Source organism: Oryzias latipes, chromosome 17, assembly GCF_053564925.1.
Source record: "Oryzias latipes strain Hd-rR chromosome 17, Olatipes_Hd-rR_3.1".
Lineage (NCBI taxonomy): Eukaryota > Metazoa > Chordata > Actinopteri > Beloniformes > Adrianichthyidae > Oryzias > Oryzias latipes.
In genome coordinates, this window is record NC_136253.1 from 21,265,520 (window position 1) to 21,281,920 (window position 16,401).

General features: G+C 45.9%; 2 protein-coding genes across 2 annotated transcripts; both read right to left on the reverse strand.

Moving 5' to 3' along the window:
- Positions 1–1,569: 1,569 nt before the first annotated feature.
- LOC100125482 (chondromodulin) lies at positions 1,570–8,851 on the reverse strand. Its single transcript, NM_001104913.1, has 7 exons — positions 8,743–8,851; positions 8,438–8,578; positions 7,631–7,771; positions 7,096–7,209; positions 2,994–3,144; positions 2,644–2,750; positions 1,570–2,098 (listed from the first exon to the last, which is right to left on the reverse strand). The coding sequence occupies exons 1-7, from the start codon at positions 8,812–8,814 to the stop codon at positions 1,874–1,876; spliced, it is 951 nt and encodes a 316-aa protein (NP_001098383.1). The 5' UTR covers positions 8,815–8,851; the 3' UTR covers positions 1,570–1,873.
- Positions 8,852–9,823: 972 nt separating this feature from the next.
- On the reverse strand, positions 9,824–13,586 carry LOC101158635 (protocadherin-8). The gene is made up of 3 exons (XM_004079007.5): positions 10,967–13,586; positions 10,653–10,878; positions 9,824–10,575 (listed from the first exon to the last, which is right to left on the reverse strand). The coding sequence occupies exons 1-3, from the start codon at positions 13,400–13,402 to the stop codon at positions 10,217–10,219; spliced, it is 3,021 nt and encodes a 1,006-aa protein (XP_004079055.1). The 5' UTR covers positions 13,403–13,586; the 3' UTR covers positions 9,824–10,216.
- Between the last annotated feature and the right edge of the window lie 2,815 nt (positions 13,587–16,401).

Consider the following 16,401-nt stretch of genomic DNA (forward strand, 5'->3'; position numbering starts at 1 on the left):
ATTCAGTATAAACTATAAAGTGAGTTTGATATTTTGTAGTGCTCTCCGAATCTGCTATTCCAAAATTTACATGCCCTATAATTTTCCCAGAAGTCTCTGCGAAAACCAATGTGCATCAGTGCTCACTATATTGTCAAATATAGACCACAATGCATTGCGTTTGAGCAACTTTTGTGATTAACCCTTGTGCTATCTTAGATGACCCCACCCTTACATTAACGTGTTCTCCCTACCATGACAAAGGTGGAAAGATTTCATGTAATCCATGGACAGCAGTGAAGATCACAAATCATTGAAGAAAAAAGGTTCAGAGCACTGTCTAGTGGGTCTAGATGACCCAACTAATAGCACAAGGGTTACAGAATGTATTTGAATGTGTTTTTTTTTTCCATGTTTTCATCATCAGAACACAGTGGATTCTTAGTCTGTTAAACGTTTGCATTTATCAGGTTTTTACTTTGGGAAATCTGTGACGTCATATTTGCTATTTAAAATAAAAAATGTAGTGAGCCTTGTGTCCAAATTGCTTTTAAAATCCTGGACATTAGTCTCGTACTATGAAGTTAGGGAATGGGGATGGGTTTCAGATAACGTTTGAGGTGAGACCACATGCTTTTATTGAGGCAACTGATTGGCCAGTTTATAGCTTAATAACTACAGAAAAAACTATGATTAACAAGAACATAATATGACTGAGTAACAGCTGTTTATTTCTCTATAGAAGTTAGGTTTTTTTTTTGCTTCCTATTTGAAGCCAGTGGCTGCTTCCTATTTGGAGCTGGGGGGGGGGGTCACTCGGTCCAGTTCTCCTTTACAGTCGATGAGCGGGGCTCTCAAACATGGCCGACAGCTTGAGGACGTGCTTTACTCATTACGGCTTGATTGGTTTCGAGATGAGGAGCCGGGGGGATGTTTGACCGGCAGGCCAGGATGCCGCGGTGATGTACAGGCAGACATGGTGGCAGACACCTCCCTCGTTTCCCCACAGCTGCAGCTGTGACAGTGCTGGTGGGGGGTGGTGGTGGGGGGGGGGGGATCCAGCAGAGGCACTGAAGCATTAATATGGATCAGCCTCCCTAACCACATCATCAAGCCTCTCACCCCGAGTTAAGTGTTAAATTCATCACACATCGTTTCATCTCTCGTGACGATCAAACTCCCATTTGTGGTTCTGGATGGAACTCTTAGCTCCATGACACCCACTCTCCCTCTTCCAGCATCCCTCGCACGCAAACACGCCGCCCCCATCCGTACCCCCTACCCCTGCCCGAGGCGGCTCTGGGACATCAAAAGGAGCTAAGCGCTTTGCATCGTGGGTAAGATCTGGGTGCATGACGGCTGCAGAGTCTTTAGTCTCATTAAAGAGTTGTAGAGCTGCACATTAAAGAACTCTGGAAACTTCGCGCTGCTCCGCTACCAGACGTTTCACTCTTCAAAAAGAGGTTTCAAAAATCAAAGAGGAGAGGTAGAGAAAGGGCTCTGGTGAATAAGTCCACGGTTGGATACAGGATGTACAAACAAACGACTCACATGCTCATTGATCAGATGAGGAGAAGAGGCTCTTAGAAGTTTACTTTAAATAAAATTTATTCAGTGTTATTGCACTTTGAGAGGATGTCTTTAATGCTGAATAAAGTACAGGTTCTGACATGAAGTATACACTACATTGCTGTTAAAGGCGGAAAAGAATGCAAAAAATATATTTACAGGAAGTAAATAAAGATACTATAAAAGATGCTCATGAAACATTTGTGTTGAGCGGTCAACTATAAAAATCGGTAAAGGTTTACTTTCTTTAAAGCATCTTTTAAAATTGAAAAATACCTTTATAGCTCCTACCGCCTGTCTTTGAACCCTAACAGCTCGGAGGTATTTAGACCAGCCCCAGAATGCGTGCCACCCACCACTTGCAGGGCATGATGACCCTGCACACCGGCCTGCAGCCTCGGTAGTGGTACGGGTACGGCTCGTAGCCCCTCAGCGGCTCGCAGATCCGCACGCAGTGGGTGTAGCTGCGGCGGCACTCGTTGCAGCAGACGCCCTGGTGATCCAACATGGGGTCCATGTCCATGGTGGCTTCCTCGCCCTCCAGATTCCGCTGGGAGGGGTTGGAAGGAGGGGTAGAGAGAGTTGTCACATGGGGAATATGTTCAGCAGAAAGAAAGGCTAATTTCAAACCAAATACATATGGATTTTCAACAGGCGGGATTGCAAAAGAAGGACTGTCAGATATGGGTTTATGGTGTCGTGCTTGCCATTAACCCCCCCCCTTGAAGTTGTCAGGGGTGGGGGGCTCTACTCTAAGAAGGATTAGAGAAAGTGGGTCCCAACATAAGGAGGCGAGCATGTGTGTGCATAGCAGAGTCCACAGCAGAGCATGGGGGCGGGTGTGGAATTATTCATACCGCCTTGTTCCTCAAAGAAAAGCTTTGGACAGCCACACACAGAAAATGCATCCATTCAGATTTGCAGTGACACTCCTGGCGCCGCCCGCCATGACCCCAGCATCTGCTGCTGCTCCTGCAGCTGCGCCAGAGCCCCCACGAAGAAAAAGCCTTCCTCAGATCCGAACAGACAGCCCCCTAACGCTTCTACCACATGTAAACAAGCGCCGGGGAAAGGAAAGGCGCAAGCTTGACTCACCTGATAGGGGTTCTCCGGGTTGAACTCTGCCTCCACATCCTCGTAGTCTTCCTCCGCTGTGGCTGCCTGACGGCGCTGAGGTGCGGCTCTCCTCTTCCTCTGGCTGCCTGAAAAGATTACAGCTTCAGAATCAGACAGCAGACCAAATACAGGAGTGGAGTAGCTCTAACAACTTGGAAAAGACCAAAATAAACAGAAAATAACTTTTTCTTTCAGTAATTGTCACTGATTTTTACCCCCTCCTCCTCCTATCCAATTTCGATCAGAGTGAGACATCATTTGACTCGTGTCATCTTTGTTTAGTGTTATCACGTTTCTGTTTCGCCTCAGACTGCAAACTGTTGGCTTACTGCTAGAGTAGGTGGGACGGAGCCAGAAGATTGGCAGGTCTTCACACAGGTCCTTGATTTTGTCGCTGAGGAAGGCGGAGTCAGAAAGAGGGGCGTCAGCTGACACCCAGATCAGATCATCCTCGAACTTTGCAGGCATCACTTCGTCCTCCTTTAGAATGAGAAAAAGGTTGGTGTTGTTTTTTAAGCGCCAAAAAGCTCTTTAGAGCATAAAATCAGGTGGAAACAGTGAAGCTTTTCAGTCGTGCTGGTTTTTCCCCCTCATCTGCATGTGTGGAAAAAGAAAATCCTGGATTTTTATAACTTGTCCAAAAAAGTTTACAGAAAAAAGTTGGAGTAAACATTCAAACTTGGTGTTTACAGCCTGCAGGTAAAAGGGAGAGTCTGTTGGAGGTTCTTGCCTAGGGGCGTTTGTTCCTGAGGGCTGCACTGCTTCAGCCACAGCCATGTTTGGAAACCTTTCAGCAAATCTCCAGCTATTTTTTTTCCCCCTCTCTCCCGGCTTAAACGATTTGCTGGAGGGACAAATAAAAGCAGGGGGTCCTTCTTCACTGCTCCACTGACTGATAACTGTTTATCTGACCCTCTCTCCCTGAATGAAGATCCATCTGTACGTGCCCGTGTGCTTATCTAACACATATTTGCCATCTCTCTAAATTATAGCAAATGACCAGCCTGCAGCAACCATTATAACAGCATCTCCATGTCTCCAACAGACTCATATTCACACACACACACACACACACTGCAGTTTGAGAGGCAAGGAAACGCACAAGCACACTCAAAAGCACAAATGTGAAATAAATGATCGTTTATGAGGCAGACAGAGGCAATAAGAGCAGTCTTGCATGATAATTAATTGTGTTGTTGTGTGCGCGAGCACCGCTGTTTATGCTCGTCCACAAGTGCCGTTCCGGTGATGTGGATTAATGTGGATGTGAGCCTTACCCAGAACTAAATGATTTTAATTATCAGACGGCCTCAATTGAACAATCACAGGCTGTGGTGTGTTTTGTGGTAACGCCATTCAGACTTTTATACCGTTTACTGGCGTGTGCACACGTGTGTGTGTGTGTCAGCGCTGGAATAAAACCTGAGAACAAGGAGTTTACTTTGATCCAAATGACTACTATTTAATTGTGTAGCATTGTGCATTAGTATGAAATAAAAGTATTTTTTCTCAAACTGTCACTTAAGATGTTAGGTCCAATCGTGTCATTTTTACCAGTTAATCCATCACTCCATCTTTCAAACCCGTTTAATCCCTTTTGGAGTTGCTGGAGCCTATCCCACCCGCTGTCGGGTGAAGGCGTAATACATCCTGGACAAGTTGTCAGTCTGTCGCAGGGCTACGCAATCACACACCCACATACAAGCCTAGGGTTATCACTCTAGTGTTAATTAAAATTAAAGATGGAGAGGTGTGGTCACATGACCCATTGGGCACCAATTGTTCCATCAATTCAATCCATTCTTTGAGGAATATTTGAACCTTGGCTTTTTTTTTTTAATTGTAAAAAAATAAGCTATTCTAACAGCTAATGGGAAAACCCAGTGAGGATTTGATGGTTGTCTGTTAATCATAAGACCCTACCCAGTGTCTCTTGTGTGGAAATGTTTGCCTAATTACAGTTTTCATAAATATAAAATCAAACTACAAAAACAAAAGAGAGGTGGGTATCTTAATGGAATTAGACTTATTTTTGTTGAGTACCTGTGTCATTTTGCCTTGGAGTGACCAGAGATTGGCAGTTATATAATGAACTGATCTGGCCCAAATATGTTTTTTGAGGGGGAATCGACCAAATTTGCTGTTAAAAACACTTGGTATAATCCTTCTTAAAGCTGGTTAAAACCAGCTATGGTGTAGAAGTAGTGGCTGTACAGCTCTGTTGGTTAAGTGCAGGACTGACGCATGGGAAATCATTGTTGGATTTCCTGGGGTCCCTTCACGCTACTGCCTAACTACGTAGCCTCAAGGGGGCCCCAAGTCTGGGTCCCCCTGTGCCGGTCCCCAACCCGGGTAAAATACAGGGTTGTGTCAGAAAGAGCAACCGCCATACAACTCTCTGCTAAATTGATTCGCTGTAGCGACGACTAACCGGATGTGCCGAAAGGTGAAAAACATTATGTTCTGCATCCTGATTGGCTGTAAATGATCTCCATCCTGATTGGCCGTAGAGCATTGTCAATGGTGTCTCCTGTACAGAATGCGTTCAGCTTGCCAAAGTTACGTAAAACTCTGAACGCGATCAGATCTTCGTTTTCTATAATATTGGACTTATTTTTGAACTTTTTGGGTTTAAACAAGAAAAAGTGTGAAAATATGAAAGTCTCTGTGAGAAAAGTTTATAAAGTGTGTAGTGAATTAAAAAAATATGCAATTACTGTAAAAAATAAAGATGACTACTTCGCAGATTTCACCTAGTTTGGGTTATTTGTAGAATGTAACTCCCACAATAAACGGAGGACTATCGGTACTGTAAACTAAGGAACGAAGCTGATGTCTGTCAGATTTCTATTTATAATGCTTCATAGGTTAATTGGTTACTCTAAATTTACCATATGTGTAAATGCAAAAATAAAAGGGTGTGTGATTTGTGGCCCTGTGACAGACTGGTGACCTGTCCAGGGTGTCCCCTGCCTTCGCCCACAAGTGGCCGGGATAGGCTCCAGCAGCCCAGTGACCCCGAAAGAGACAAAAACGGGATTAGAAGACAAATGAATGAATATGAATCTGTTTAAACTTATTTGGTAATTAAAATCTGCCGGACTAGCCATGAAATGTCAATGTTTAGACTAGATAGATTGTTTTAAACAGTTGTTAAAAATATAAATGTAAGAACTGAAAAAAGAAAAATCTTAGAATATTTGTGATCCCTGAATTGTGCCCTAATTTTCCTAAATCCTTGACAGTGATTACATGAGAACTTTTGTTTGTTTTCTTTTAAATTAAGTATCAAATAAAGAAATTATTTGCTACTTTATTCAAAGCTTAAAATGTCAATGTCTTTAGTCAGCTTTCAGAGAACTGAACTTTTTATGAATGATTCAAAGCATTGCCATTTATTTTCAATGTGCCCAGAATGCGTAATATTTCAAAATGCATCAAAATTACAAAAACCAAGGACTAGCAGGACCATGCTTAAATTCCAAACATTTCTGGACCTAAAAGGTTTAAGAGTTTTAAATTGCAAAAAAAAAAGGATCTCATTGTGCAAAATTCTCTGTAGCGTCTAAGAACATTTCACCTCAGTGAAACTGCTAAACAAATTGGCAAAACTTGAAGATGTTGACCCTCTGGTGTTTAAAGAATGACTCACCACCTTGTAGTCATAACGATTAAACACATTGTGGCATCAAAAACTATGAAAAATGAGTATATTTTGCAAAGAGAATTTCAAGAAAGTCTTTTCCTAGAAATAAAATAAATGAATAATAATTCTTTAAAAGCTGAGATCTTTTCAAATCCTAACCAACTGGATATTCTTGGAAAATAAATCTAACAAAGCAGTTGTGGCAGAGTTGGTCTGAAGCAGTTTTCTGATCCCTCTACCCTTGTGCTATATTAGATGACCCCACCCTTACTTTGGCGTGTTCTCCCTACCATGACAAAGGTGGATAAAGGTGGAAAGATTTCATGTAATCCATGGACACCAGTGAAGATCACAAATCATTGAAGAAAAAAGGTTCAGAGCACATTCTAGTGGGTATAGATGACCCAACTCCCAATGTTAAAGTGCCTAGGATAGAAAAAGGGTTACAGCAGGGGTAGGACTCCAGGTCTCAAGGTTTGGCAACCTGATGGTTTTTCCAAAACCTCTCAGCAACAAAGAGGGGAAGAGGGGGCAGCATTGCTCTACGCAAACAGTTCCGCCCGCAACCCGCAATATTTCTAATGAACTCCTGCTGCTCTGCAGAAACTATGTCCTAGAAAACGCCACAGGCTTTTTGAGTTTAGACACACACAAAAGGTAAAATCATAATGAAAAGACCACTGGGGACGCTTTTAAAATAATCAAAAATGATCAGAGTGGGACTTCAAGAGCCTTAAAGCGAAAGGGAGTGCTTTCAGCAGAAAATAAAAAATAAATGAACCAACCAGGTCAAAGGTCAACGAGTCTTTGTCCGAGGCCCCCAAATCAGGTAGACGAGCTTTCACTTGAGTCTTGATGTAGCACTTCTCTCCTCCTGCAAACCGGATCCCTGTAATCCCCTGGAAACAAGATAACAGTTAACTCTTCAGCAGAAATGCTAAATAAATGAATTGATGATCTGTTCGGTGAGGATGGAAAATACAACCTCACAGGGACACTGTGATTAAAGGTCAACTTTTTTAATAGTAAAAAGGCTAAAAGTGCTGCTTCATTTCTCTGATTAGCCTGATTGAAGCGCATTAATTAAAGGTCAAAAACCACCAGCCTGAAAAAAGGGAAAATTAGAGGGACAATGTGTCTTGACACTGATAGCTCCTGAGGGGGAAGACGTGTCTGCTTGCTCCTAATTTCTCCAATGTGGTAATGAGCTGCCCTTCCCTTGAGGCCGTTTAATGTTTCAACCTATCTGATTGACTCCAATGAAACAGGAAACTGTCTCCGGGTGTGTGTTTTTTTTTGTTTTTTTTTACTTTCACTCACAATTTCAAAGTCGTGGACCTCCACTGCCTCCTCCGCCCCGCTGCTGGTGCTGAATCTCTCCATGTTGTTGGCTGTGTCGATCTCCATTGAGCCCTCCTCCACTTTGCCATTGATGCTCATGGTGTAGTGGACGTTGTAGACCTGAACCCACACACAACATCAACCTTCTGCCCTACCGTGACTGTAAACCCCTCAGCAGGATCTTTTCACAAGCTGTTCTGGAACAAAAAATAACGTCTGCCTCTCCTGGGTTACACCTCTTGCCCCTAGAGCTTCAGCTGGACCGCACTGCAACCCCCCCCCCCCCCCCCTCCACCGCTCTCCAGCAGGATCCTCCCACTCAGAAGTCAGCACAAAACCTCCATTCACTGAGCTCTCACCATACTGCAGACGTTGTGCTGCTTTCTCAAGTGACTACTTTCACCTATCAAAACTTTTTTTTTATGAAGTTGGAGTATCTCCCCCTGCAGACCACAGTTCACTTATTTTCTTTATTGAAGACTGATTCTTTCGTGAACGTGCTTAATTAATTCTGAGAGCTACTCTGCTCTCCAGTGTCACTTAAAAAAGCAGAATTTTCATTAAATGAAAAAGATTCAGACTTATAGTCATTAGTTGATTTCTATCTTAAACGAGGCAAGGCCATCATGCATCCTTAGAATAAATTATCTTCTTCTGAAGAGCAAATCTGTTGTAAAAACATGTATTTTCTTCTGTGCAACAAATTAGTCATAACTTAACCTTCAACTAGAATAATCTAGGCAGAGGAAGCAAGACAAAGGAAAAAAGTTTGTGTTTCTTTCTTACGTGTTTTTCATTGTTGTTCCAGAAGTAGAAAGCCCCCACGGCCCCCAGCAGCAGGAGCAGGGCTCCAACTATGAGCACAACCACCCCTGCCTTCAGGAGGCGGCCGGTGGCGGCGGGTTTCACCGCCACTGCGGAGTAAGCCTGTGGAAAAATAAAGCAGCCCCCCTCTCAAAGTGACTCGGAGCCAACGTGTCAGATGTGAGCTGACGGCTCTTAACGGCTTTAGTACAAGCTGTAAAAATGTTATGTATTGATTTGGCCCCTGGGCCTTTAAAGTGGGAGATAGGCCCCCTGTGCGCACTCACCGGAGGCATAAACTGATGCACGTCCTCGGGTCCCGCCGATGCAATCGGTACCTTCTCTGAGCTCCCGGCCATGACTGCAGCCGAACTGGCAAACACCTGAGGAATCCAGTCCACTCACTGCCACCCTCCTCTCCCCTTCCAGCTCTACCCCCACCCTCCACCTCTCCTTTGCACAAGAGGAGGAGGCAAAAAAAGAGACGCTTCTTGTGTTTTTTTTTTCTCACAGCTTTTCATTCCTTTAAAAGAAAAAAAACTTCTTAAGATGATCCTCCTACATCAGCATCGCGCTGAAAGTTTTCTTCTTCCAGAAAATCATTAATTATTTTTTTTCCTCATGTCTTTGAAGACCTTATAGGCTGCTCATGCAACTTACATGAGTTTGATCCCGCTGTGATCCTCGCTATTTCATATCTGGGCTTTGTGACAACCTTCGGGGGCAGACAAGAACCTGTTCTGCAATTAAAGATGATGGCGAAGGAGGAACGAGCTTTTTCTTCCCATCCCACGTTCGCGCGCCTCCCTCTCTGTTCACTTCAGCTCTTTCTTGATGCTTGCGGGTCAAAAGCGACTCAGGCGGAATGTGACACCTTCTGTTTGCGCACTAAAAGACACAAAAGTTGGCCTCAGTGTCACATTTGTTGGCTAATTTGTTGTACTTTAAAATACTGTATGTACAAATCCTTCTGTAAATTGGCGAGTTTGTGCACATTTACGTAATTTGTGCGTTTTTACGCATTTTGTGCGTTTTTACGCACTTTTTCTATAGGGAAAAACTTGGTTGTATCTTTTATTCAAATAACACTAAAGTCCATGACAAAGTTGTGACTGTGAAAGTTTGTAGTGAGGAGATTTGGTCCTTAAAAAACCTTCACTTGTTTTGGCATTTTACCAGAAATAGATTCTCAAAAGAGGGGAAAAATCCGCACCTGACCTTATTCAGCGGATTGCAAGGACGCAGACTCATGCCGCAATAACAGCGACACCTGTCGGCTTTTACTGCGGCCTGACGTGACAAATGCTGCTGTGAAAGCACTGATCATCCCCCTTTAGAAAGGAATGAAGGAGACGCTTACCACCCGCGCTCACAACAGTAATTCAAAGTTTATTTCCTTTCAGAATAGTGTGACAATACAAAATATGTACAATGTCGTATTATTGCATTCAAATGATGTCATTACATTGTTGTCAGCGAAGGTTTCTGTGGGCAGTTTAAATAGAAAGCATGCTTCATGATCAATAATTACATATTTCTCATATTTTGATTATTTATCTTTCTTATATATAAAAAATAAAATCTCTCTATGTACAAATCTTGCATATGATACACTTCACATCCCACAAATGTCTCAAGGTGATGGAAAGGACTTCCAAAAACATAAAAATATACATAATCAGGATAACTAATACCTTTTAATGCACTCTTATCCTTAAGTCTTAACTTAGAACTCTGAATCTCTGAAAGTCCTGGGCTGTTCTATGCCTCATTGGCATTGTTGGGACAGTGTGTTGGTGTGGGGGTGTAGACAGGGATGCTCATGTCACTGATTTCCTGCACCCTCACAGGCCTGGGTGGGGTGACCAAAACGTAGTCGTACTCTCTGTGCAGCACCTTCTCGTAGACGCTCTGCAGCCCCACCGTTTTGGGGATTTGGGCTTGGTAGTAGTTGTCTCTACGGTTGGGGTCTCGGGGCAGAGAAGCCGTCTTGGGAAGGCTGCTGAAGGAAGAAAGAGTCGGTGCTGGGGAGGGGGCCACGCTGGCCCTCACTGCAGAGGGGCTCCAGCATCGATCAGAGTGGCCCAAAACCTTACACTCGCTGGTGCAAGCCCACAGAGCTGAAAAACACAGTCAGAGAGGTAAGTTAGGCTGCAAACTCCACCTGATGTTTGGGGTTTTATTTTCTTGGACTCACCATTCTGGCCACCCATTGGAGGGACCACCACCCCATCTTTCTTCAGGCCGGTGTCTCCACTCACATCGCTATCACTGTCATTAAAGTCACTGTCCCCTTTGCCGCTGTCTTTGCCGCTGAAAGCTGGGTCTCTGGCAGAGATGGTGGTGTAGGAATTCCCCTTCCAGATGGTGATGGGCCTCACTGCCTCTTTGCCATTCCCATAGCCGGGGAGGGTGGAGTAACCCTGCAGGGGGGGGAGGAAAGCAGAGGACGTTAGAACACTCAGCTGCTCCATGTTTTCTTGCCATACCCCCCTCCTTCTCTCATCTCACCTCGTGTTTATTCCCACGCAACTTGTTGTCAGAGTCGTACACGCAGGGCACCTCACTGCCGTCCTCCGAGGCCGAGCACGTGTCGTTACTCACAGGGTGAGCTGGGGTGAAGCCGCCTGGCTGGCTGGCGTAAGAGTGTCCCTCAAAGGCCTCTCCCCCCGCTGCCCCGTGGAGGGGCAGGAGCGGGTTGTCCACCACGTGCGTCCTAGCCCGTTCCAGCGTGCCCTTCTCCCCGTATGAGTCGCTGTCCTCTCCGCTCTTGTCCCGCTTCCTCTGGTTGCAGGTGGTGGCGATGAGGATGATGGCGAGCAGCAGGAGGGTGCAGCTCCCCGCGAGAACGACAATGATCACCACAGACAGGTCCCACTGCGCGTGCGCGTCGTCTCCGTCTCCCGGCTGATACAGAGTCCTGTCGCTCGGCGGGGAGCCCTCGATGATGAGGAAATGGAGAGTGGCGGTGGAGGTGAGCGCGGGCCTCCCGTTGTCACTGACCGTCACGGTTACGCTCAGAGTCTCGTCCACGTCGTGGCTCAACACCTGGTTCAGGTAGATCTCTCCAGTGACTTTGTTTACGGAGAACACAGAGGGCTCCCCGGTGGCCAGCCCATAGGACAGCTCCGAGTTCACGCCCTCGTCCGCGTCGCGCGCCTCCACACGGGTGATGACGTAGCCCGTGGGTGAGTCCCGGGGCAGGAGGACTTCGGCGGAGCCGTTGTTGAGCGGGGGCTGCGTGATGACAGGAGAGTTGTCGTTCTGGTCGACGATCCTGACGTGGACGCTGGCGCTGCCGGACAGCGGTGGGGAGCCGCCGTCGCTGGCCGTGACGCGCAGCTCCAGATGTTTCATCAGCTCATAGTTGAAGCTCCGCAGCGCGTAAAGGGAACCGCTGGCAGGGTCCAAAGACACGAAAGCAGAAATGGGGGAGCCCATGACGTAGGTGTCCGCCAGCTTATAAGTGACTTTCCCGTTTGACCCCATGTCCATGTCACGCGCTACAACAGTGGTGATGTACGCGCCAGGTGGGTTGTTCTCCACCACAGCCACCTCATACACAGGCTTACTGAACACCGGCGCGTTGTCGTTCTCGTCCGTCAGCCGGATGGTGTACTGAGTGATAGTTCTGAACGGGGGCGAGCCCAGATCCTCCGCCACCACCGTCAGGTTGTATTCCGGGATCTTCTCCCGGTCCAGCGGGCTGGTGCTGACGATCATGAAGCTGTCCTCGTACGCCTGCTGCAGCCTGAAGTGGTCGTGTCCGTACAGCGTGCAGTGCACCTGGCCGTTGGCGCCCGAGTCTCTGTCCGAGGTGCTGACCAGCGCCACGAAGCTCTCTCTGGCTGCAGCCTCTGTGATGTACGCGATCCCCGCGGTGATGGAGGTCATGGGGGTGATGGAGATCTCTGGCGCATTGTCATTCACGTCCTGCACCTGCACTACAATTTTACAGATGGCCGGACTTGGGTTCGGACCCAAATCCGTCGCCTGGACGTCAAACTCGTACGTGGTCTTGCTCTCAAAGTCCACCGGACTCTCCAAAGTGAGCCGTCCAGTTTTCCTGTCCACTCTAAAGAGTTGTCGTATTTCCGGGGGCACTTGGTGGCCGAACCCGTACACCACCTCACCGTTCAGACCCTCGTCCGGGTCCTCGGCGTTCAGGTCCAGCAGGAGGGAACCGACGGGCGCGTCCTCGCGGAGATCCACGGAGAAGCTTTTCCTGTCAAACACCGGGCTGTTGTCGTTGTAGTCTTTCACCTTGATGTTGATGCGCGTCGTTCCGCTGCGGGACGGGTTCCCGCCGTCCATGGCCACCAGCTCCAGTGCGTAAGACGCTTGTGTCTCCCGGTCCAGCTCCTTCATGAGCACCAGCTCCGCATATTTAACCCCGTCGGCTCTGCTGAGCACGTCGATGGAAAAGTGGCTGTTGACAGAGATCTGGTAGCTTTGGATGTAGTTCACCCCAACATCTTCATCCACGGCGAAGTCCAAAGGGATGCGCGTCCCCACCGCGGTGTTCTCGGAGATCTCCAGACTCGACTCCTTTCGGGGGAACTCGGGGGAGTTGTCGTTGATGTCCTTGACCTCCACTTCTATGTGGATGAGTTTGAACTGCTCCTTGGAGAAGCTGACCACGTCGAAAGCGATGAGGCATTGCAGGGTGTGTTTGCAGATCCGCTCCCTGTCTATCCTCTCTCCTATACTCAGCTGTCCGTCGCTCTCCCTCAGACGGATGAAAGATGAGTTAAACTGTTTCATGATCCTGAAATTGTTCCGGGAGGAAGAGGGGCTGAGGGAGATGTCCTTGGCTAAGTTTCCGATCACTGTCCCCGGTGCGTCCTCCTCAAATGTCTGGTATTTCACAGTTTTCCCCTGTGCGACATCTGCCAAGCTCACCAAACAGGCGAGCACCAGGAGCCCGCACCACCCAGTTTCTCCCATCACGCCACAAACACTCCAAAAATATTGAAGAAATACTCTACAAACTAATAAGTTTAAACAGAAAGCTCCTGAACACAGCTGATCCTGTCAACCTTCACTAATAAATATTCCATATGTCAGCTATGCGCACTCTGGATGCGCTCCTCTGTTTCACTTCTGGAGGTGTTCTGCTCTCTCAGCGCAAACGGGCTGCAATATCTGCGGGAGGGTTTATATGGCGAGGCATGCAAATGAGCCACTCTGTGACCAATCCGGGCTTTGAGATGAGGGGAGAAAGGAGGGCCAGAGGAGAGGGGGGGTCTTCTGTAAGACCTCCAAACCCTTTTTAGAGATTCCTATACTGTGCGGAGAAACTTGGCATCCAATATATTGGCTAAACGCGGGGCTTGATTTAATACTGCCATAGCTTTTTCCGTTGCTTGTTTATGTTCCCGGGGCCGTTAAGTGAGCCTGCGCACCGGCGCGCGGGGGGGAGCGCGGGGAGATGCGCAGTGTCCCTGAGCTAGAGGACAAAGCATTTGAATAAGAGTCTGCTGGGGCTACCTCACCTCTAATTTCAACCTAAATAAATCTGTGCTTAAACACTTCCCTTTGAACACCACGGTAAAAAAAAATAAAAATAAAAAATGAAACAACAGTTGAGCTGCCCCAGTGACCTTTTCACCTCAGAAGCAGAATAACTTGCAGCCTGCAAGAAGCTGACACGTTTTGCACTTTTCTGCAACCCCAGAGAGCTCCGATGACCCAGCCAAGATAAGATTTCGTGCAGCCTGGTTTATTTTTGACAGACTGTTAATGCTGAGGCAGCTTCTCGTGCTGTAAAACGTCAGAGCAGGACCTTCAAAAGGATTCATGGTAATAGTATCAGAGTGATATTGGTGTTATTCTCATTGATAAATCATTTATCTGCTTGGTGCTCATTCATCCTATCATGCTCCATAATACCCTAATTGTTTGCCAATCTGATCATATCTCAACTAGAGAGAAGCTATCCACTTAAACATTGATTTTATTCTAATTTTTATTCTAATTCAGCCGGCGTTAGCTCACGAGATGTCTTGTGTTTGCACACGAGAGATGCAGGAAAGGGAGGGATTTTTCCCATTCTTTGTTTCTTTTCTTTTTTTTAAATAAAGCCTGTGTAAGGGCTCCGGTTTGGGCGCCTTAGTTGGCTGAACAGAGAGGTCCAGGTGAAGACCTGGCACACAAAAAGCCCTTACAGACCCTCACGTACACACTCTCACAGTCTTTACCCGTTACAAATGGGATTTGGCTGAGAACGCAGGGGGGATTTATCTGGATTTCAATAGTGAGATTATATCAAAGGCCCATGAAGCCCTCGTTAGTAGCAGTGGGATAATAGTAGTGTAGACACCCCCCCCCCCCCATTGCCACAGCCGCTCTTTGCCGGCATTGTGGCCCCTGTGTCTGTCTGCGGGGCCCCCTTTTGCCTTAGTGCAGCCCTCCGCCTAACTGCAGCATAATGAGGCAAAGCCACATGTATCCTTTGTGGCACCCCTCCACCCTTTTCTCCAGACCTGAGCCAGTCGTAGACAAGACTCTTTTCAGTTGTTGTAGATGAGAGATGAATTGCTCTGGACATCGGGGTCCCCCCAACCCCACCTCTGTAAAGTAGATTTAGACTGAGACCTGGGCCTCGTTACGGCTCTTTAAGAGATTTCTATTTTTCCCAATTCTTTCCATTGGAGCCTTTCTTTCCACAGCTTTTTAGCGGGCAACATTTTGTCCTTGCAGCAGGAGCTCATATCAGTTGGCATGTTTTCTAAAGCACCCATCTGCCACAGAAAGTCAAATAGAAGGCACCTGAATAGGGGGTTTAGCCAGCTATTAAAGGCTGGTCCTAAATGAGCAATCATCAGCCTGCCGGTAATTAATGATAACACTGGCACCACTCTTTGTATGGGTTGCCAGATTTTGGAAAAAATTTGCTTGGGATGTGAGAAATGTAAAGAAAAGAAGTCTTGATCCATAGAATTCTATTAGCCAACATAGTGGGATCTGATCTGAGCAAACTTAAACATTCAATAGCTACAACTGACATGTAACTATGTTTTTTTTATCACATGTGCTCAAATGTGGTCAAAAAGTCCCAGCTTTTGATCTGGGTTTGATTGTGACTAAGTTTTGGCAGGTCTTCAATTCAGTTTATATTTATAAAAGTGCCAGTTCCCAGTGACTTAAAGCCAACAATCGTATACCAGACAAAGCTTTATTAATTATGATTATAATCCAATTCAGCCCAGATAATTCCAATAATACCAGATTATCTTAATTATGTCCAAATGGTCTTTATAAATCAAAATCAAATCAAAACTGATTACATAGTAGGGTTTAATCCCTGTCCTGAGCGAGCACAAGATTATTTATAGTAATTACATGCTAATTGCTGAACTGCTTGAGTGTTTTAAACTGTTTGAACTAACATTCTATTATGTGCTTCCAGGAGACATAAAACTTCTACAAATCATGGTACCCTTCTTTTTACATGGTGGCTAAATTCAAACTGCTGCAACAAATAAAACTTAAAATTCTGACTTTTGCACATTACAAATGATTCTCTAATTTGAATAAGAGGAGTGTTTTTTCAAAGTTAAACTCTATTTGTGGAGCTTTGAACTTCAAAAACTGATTTAAAAGTTTTCACTGCTGACCAAGTAAGTCTGCTGAGGGAAGATGAAGCACCTTTTCTAAAAAGAAAGAGGGAGACAATTCCTTTGAAACTCAATTGTATGATTTTTCTTTTGTGACTAGATGTGTAACAGTGGATGCTTGGTAAAATGACATGCCTCCAATAACTTGTTTTGCCTCAAGGAGAACCACCAGTGTTTGACTATGGTTCCAACAAATGGTACATGCTGTATACTTATGTAGCGTTTTCCTACTTAGAAGTCCAAAAGCGCTTTTGTCAGTCCCATTCACACACTCACGAATTTACACACATATGGCAGCTCCGTTGGTGAACACTGGTGCAAACCTAT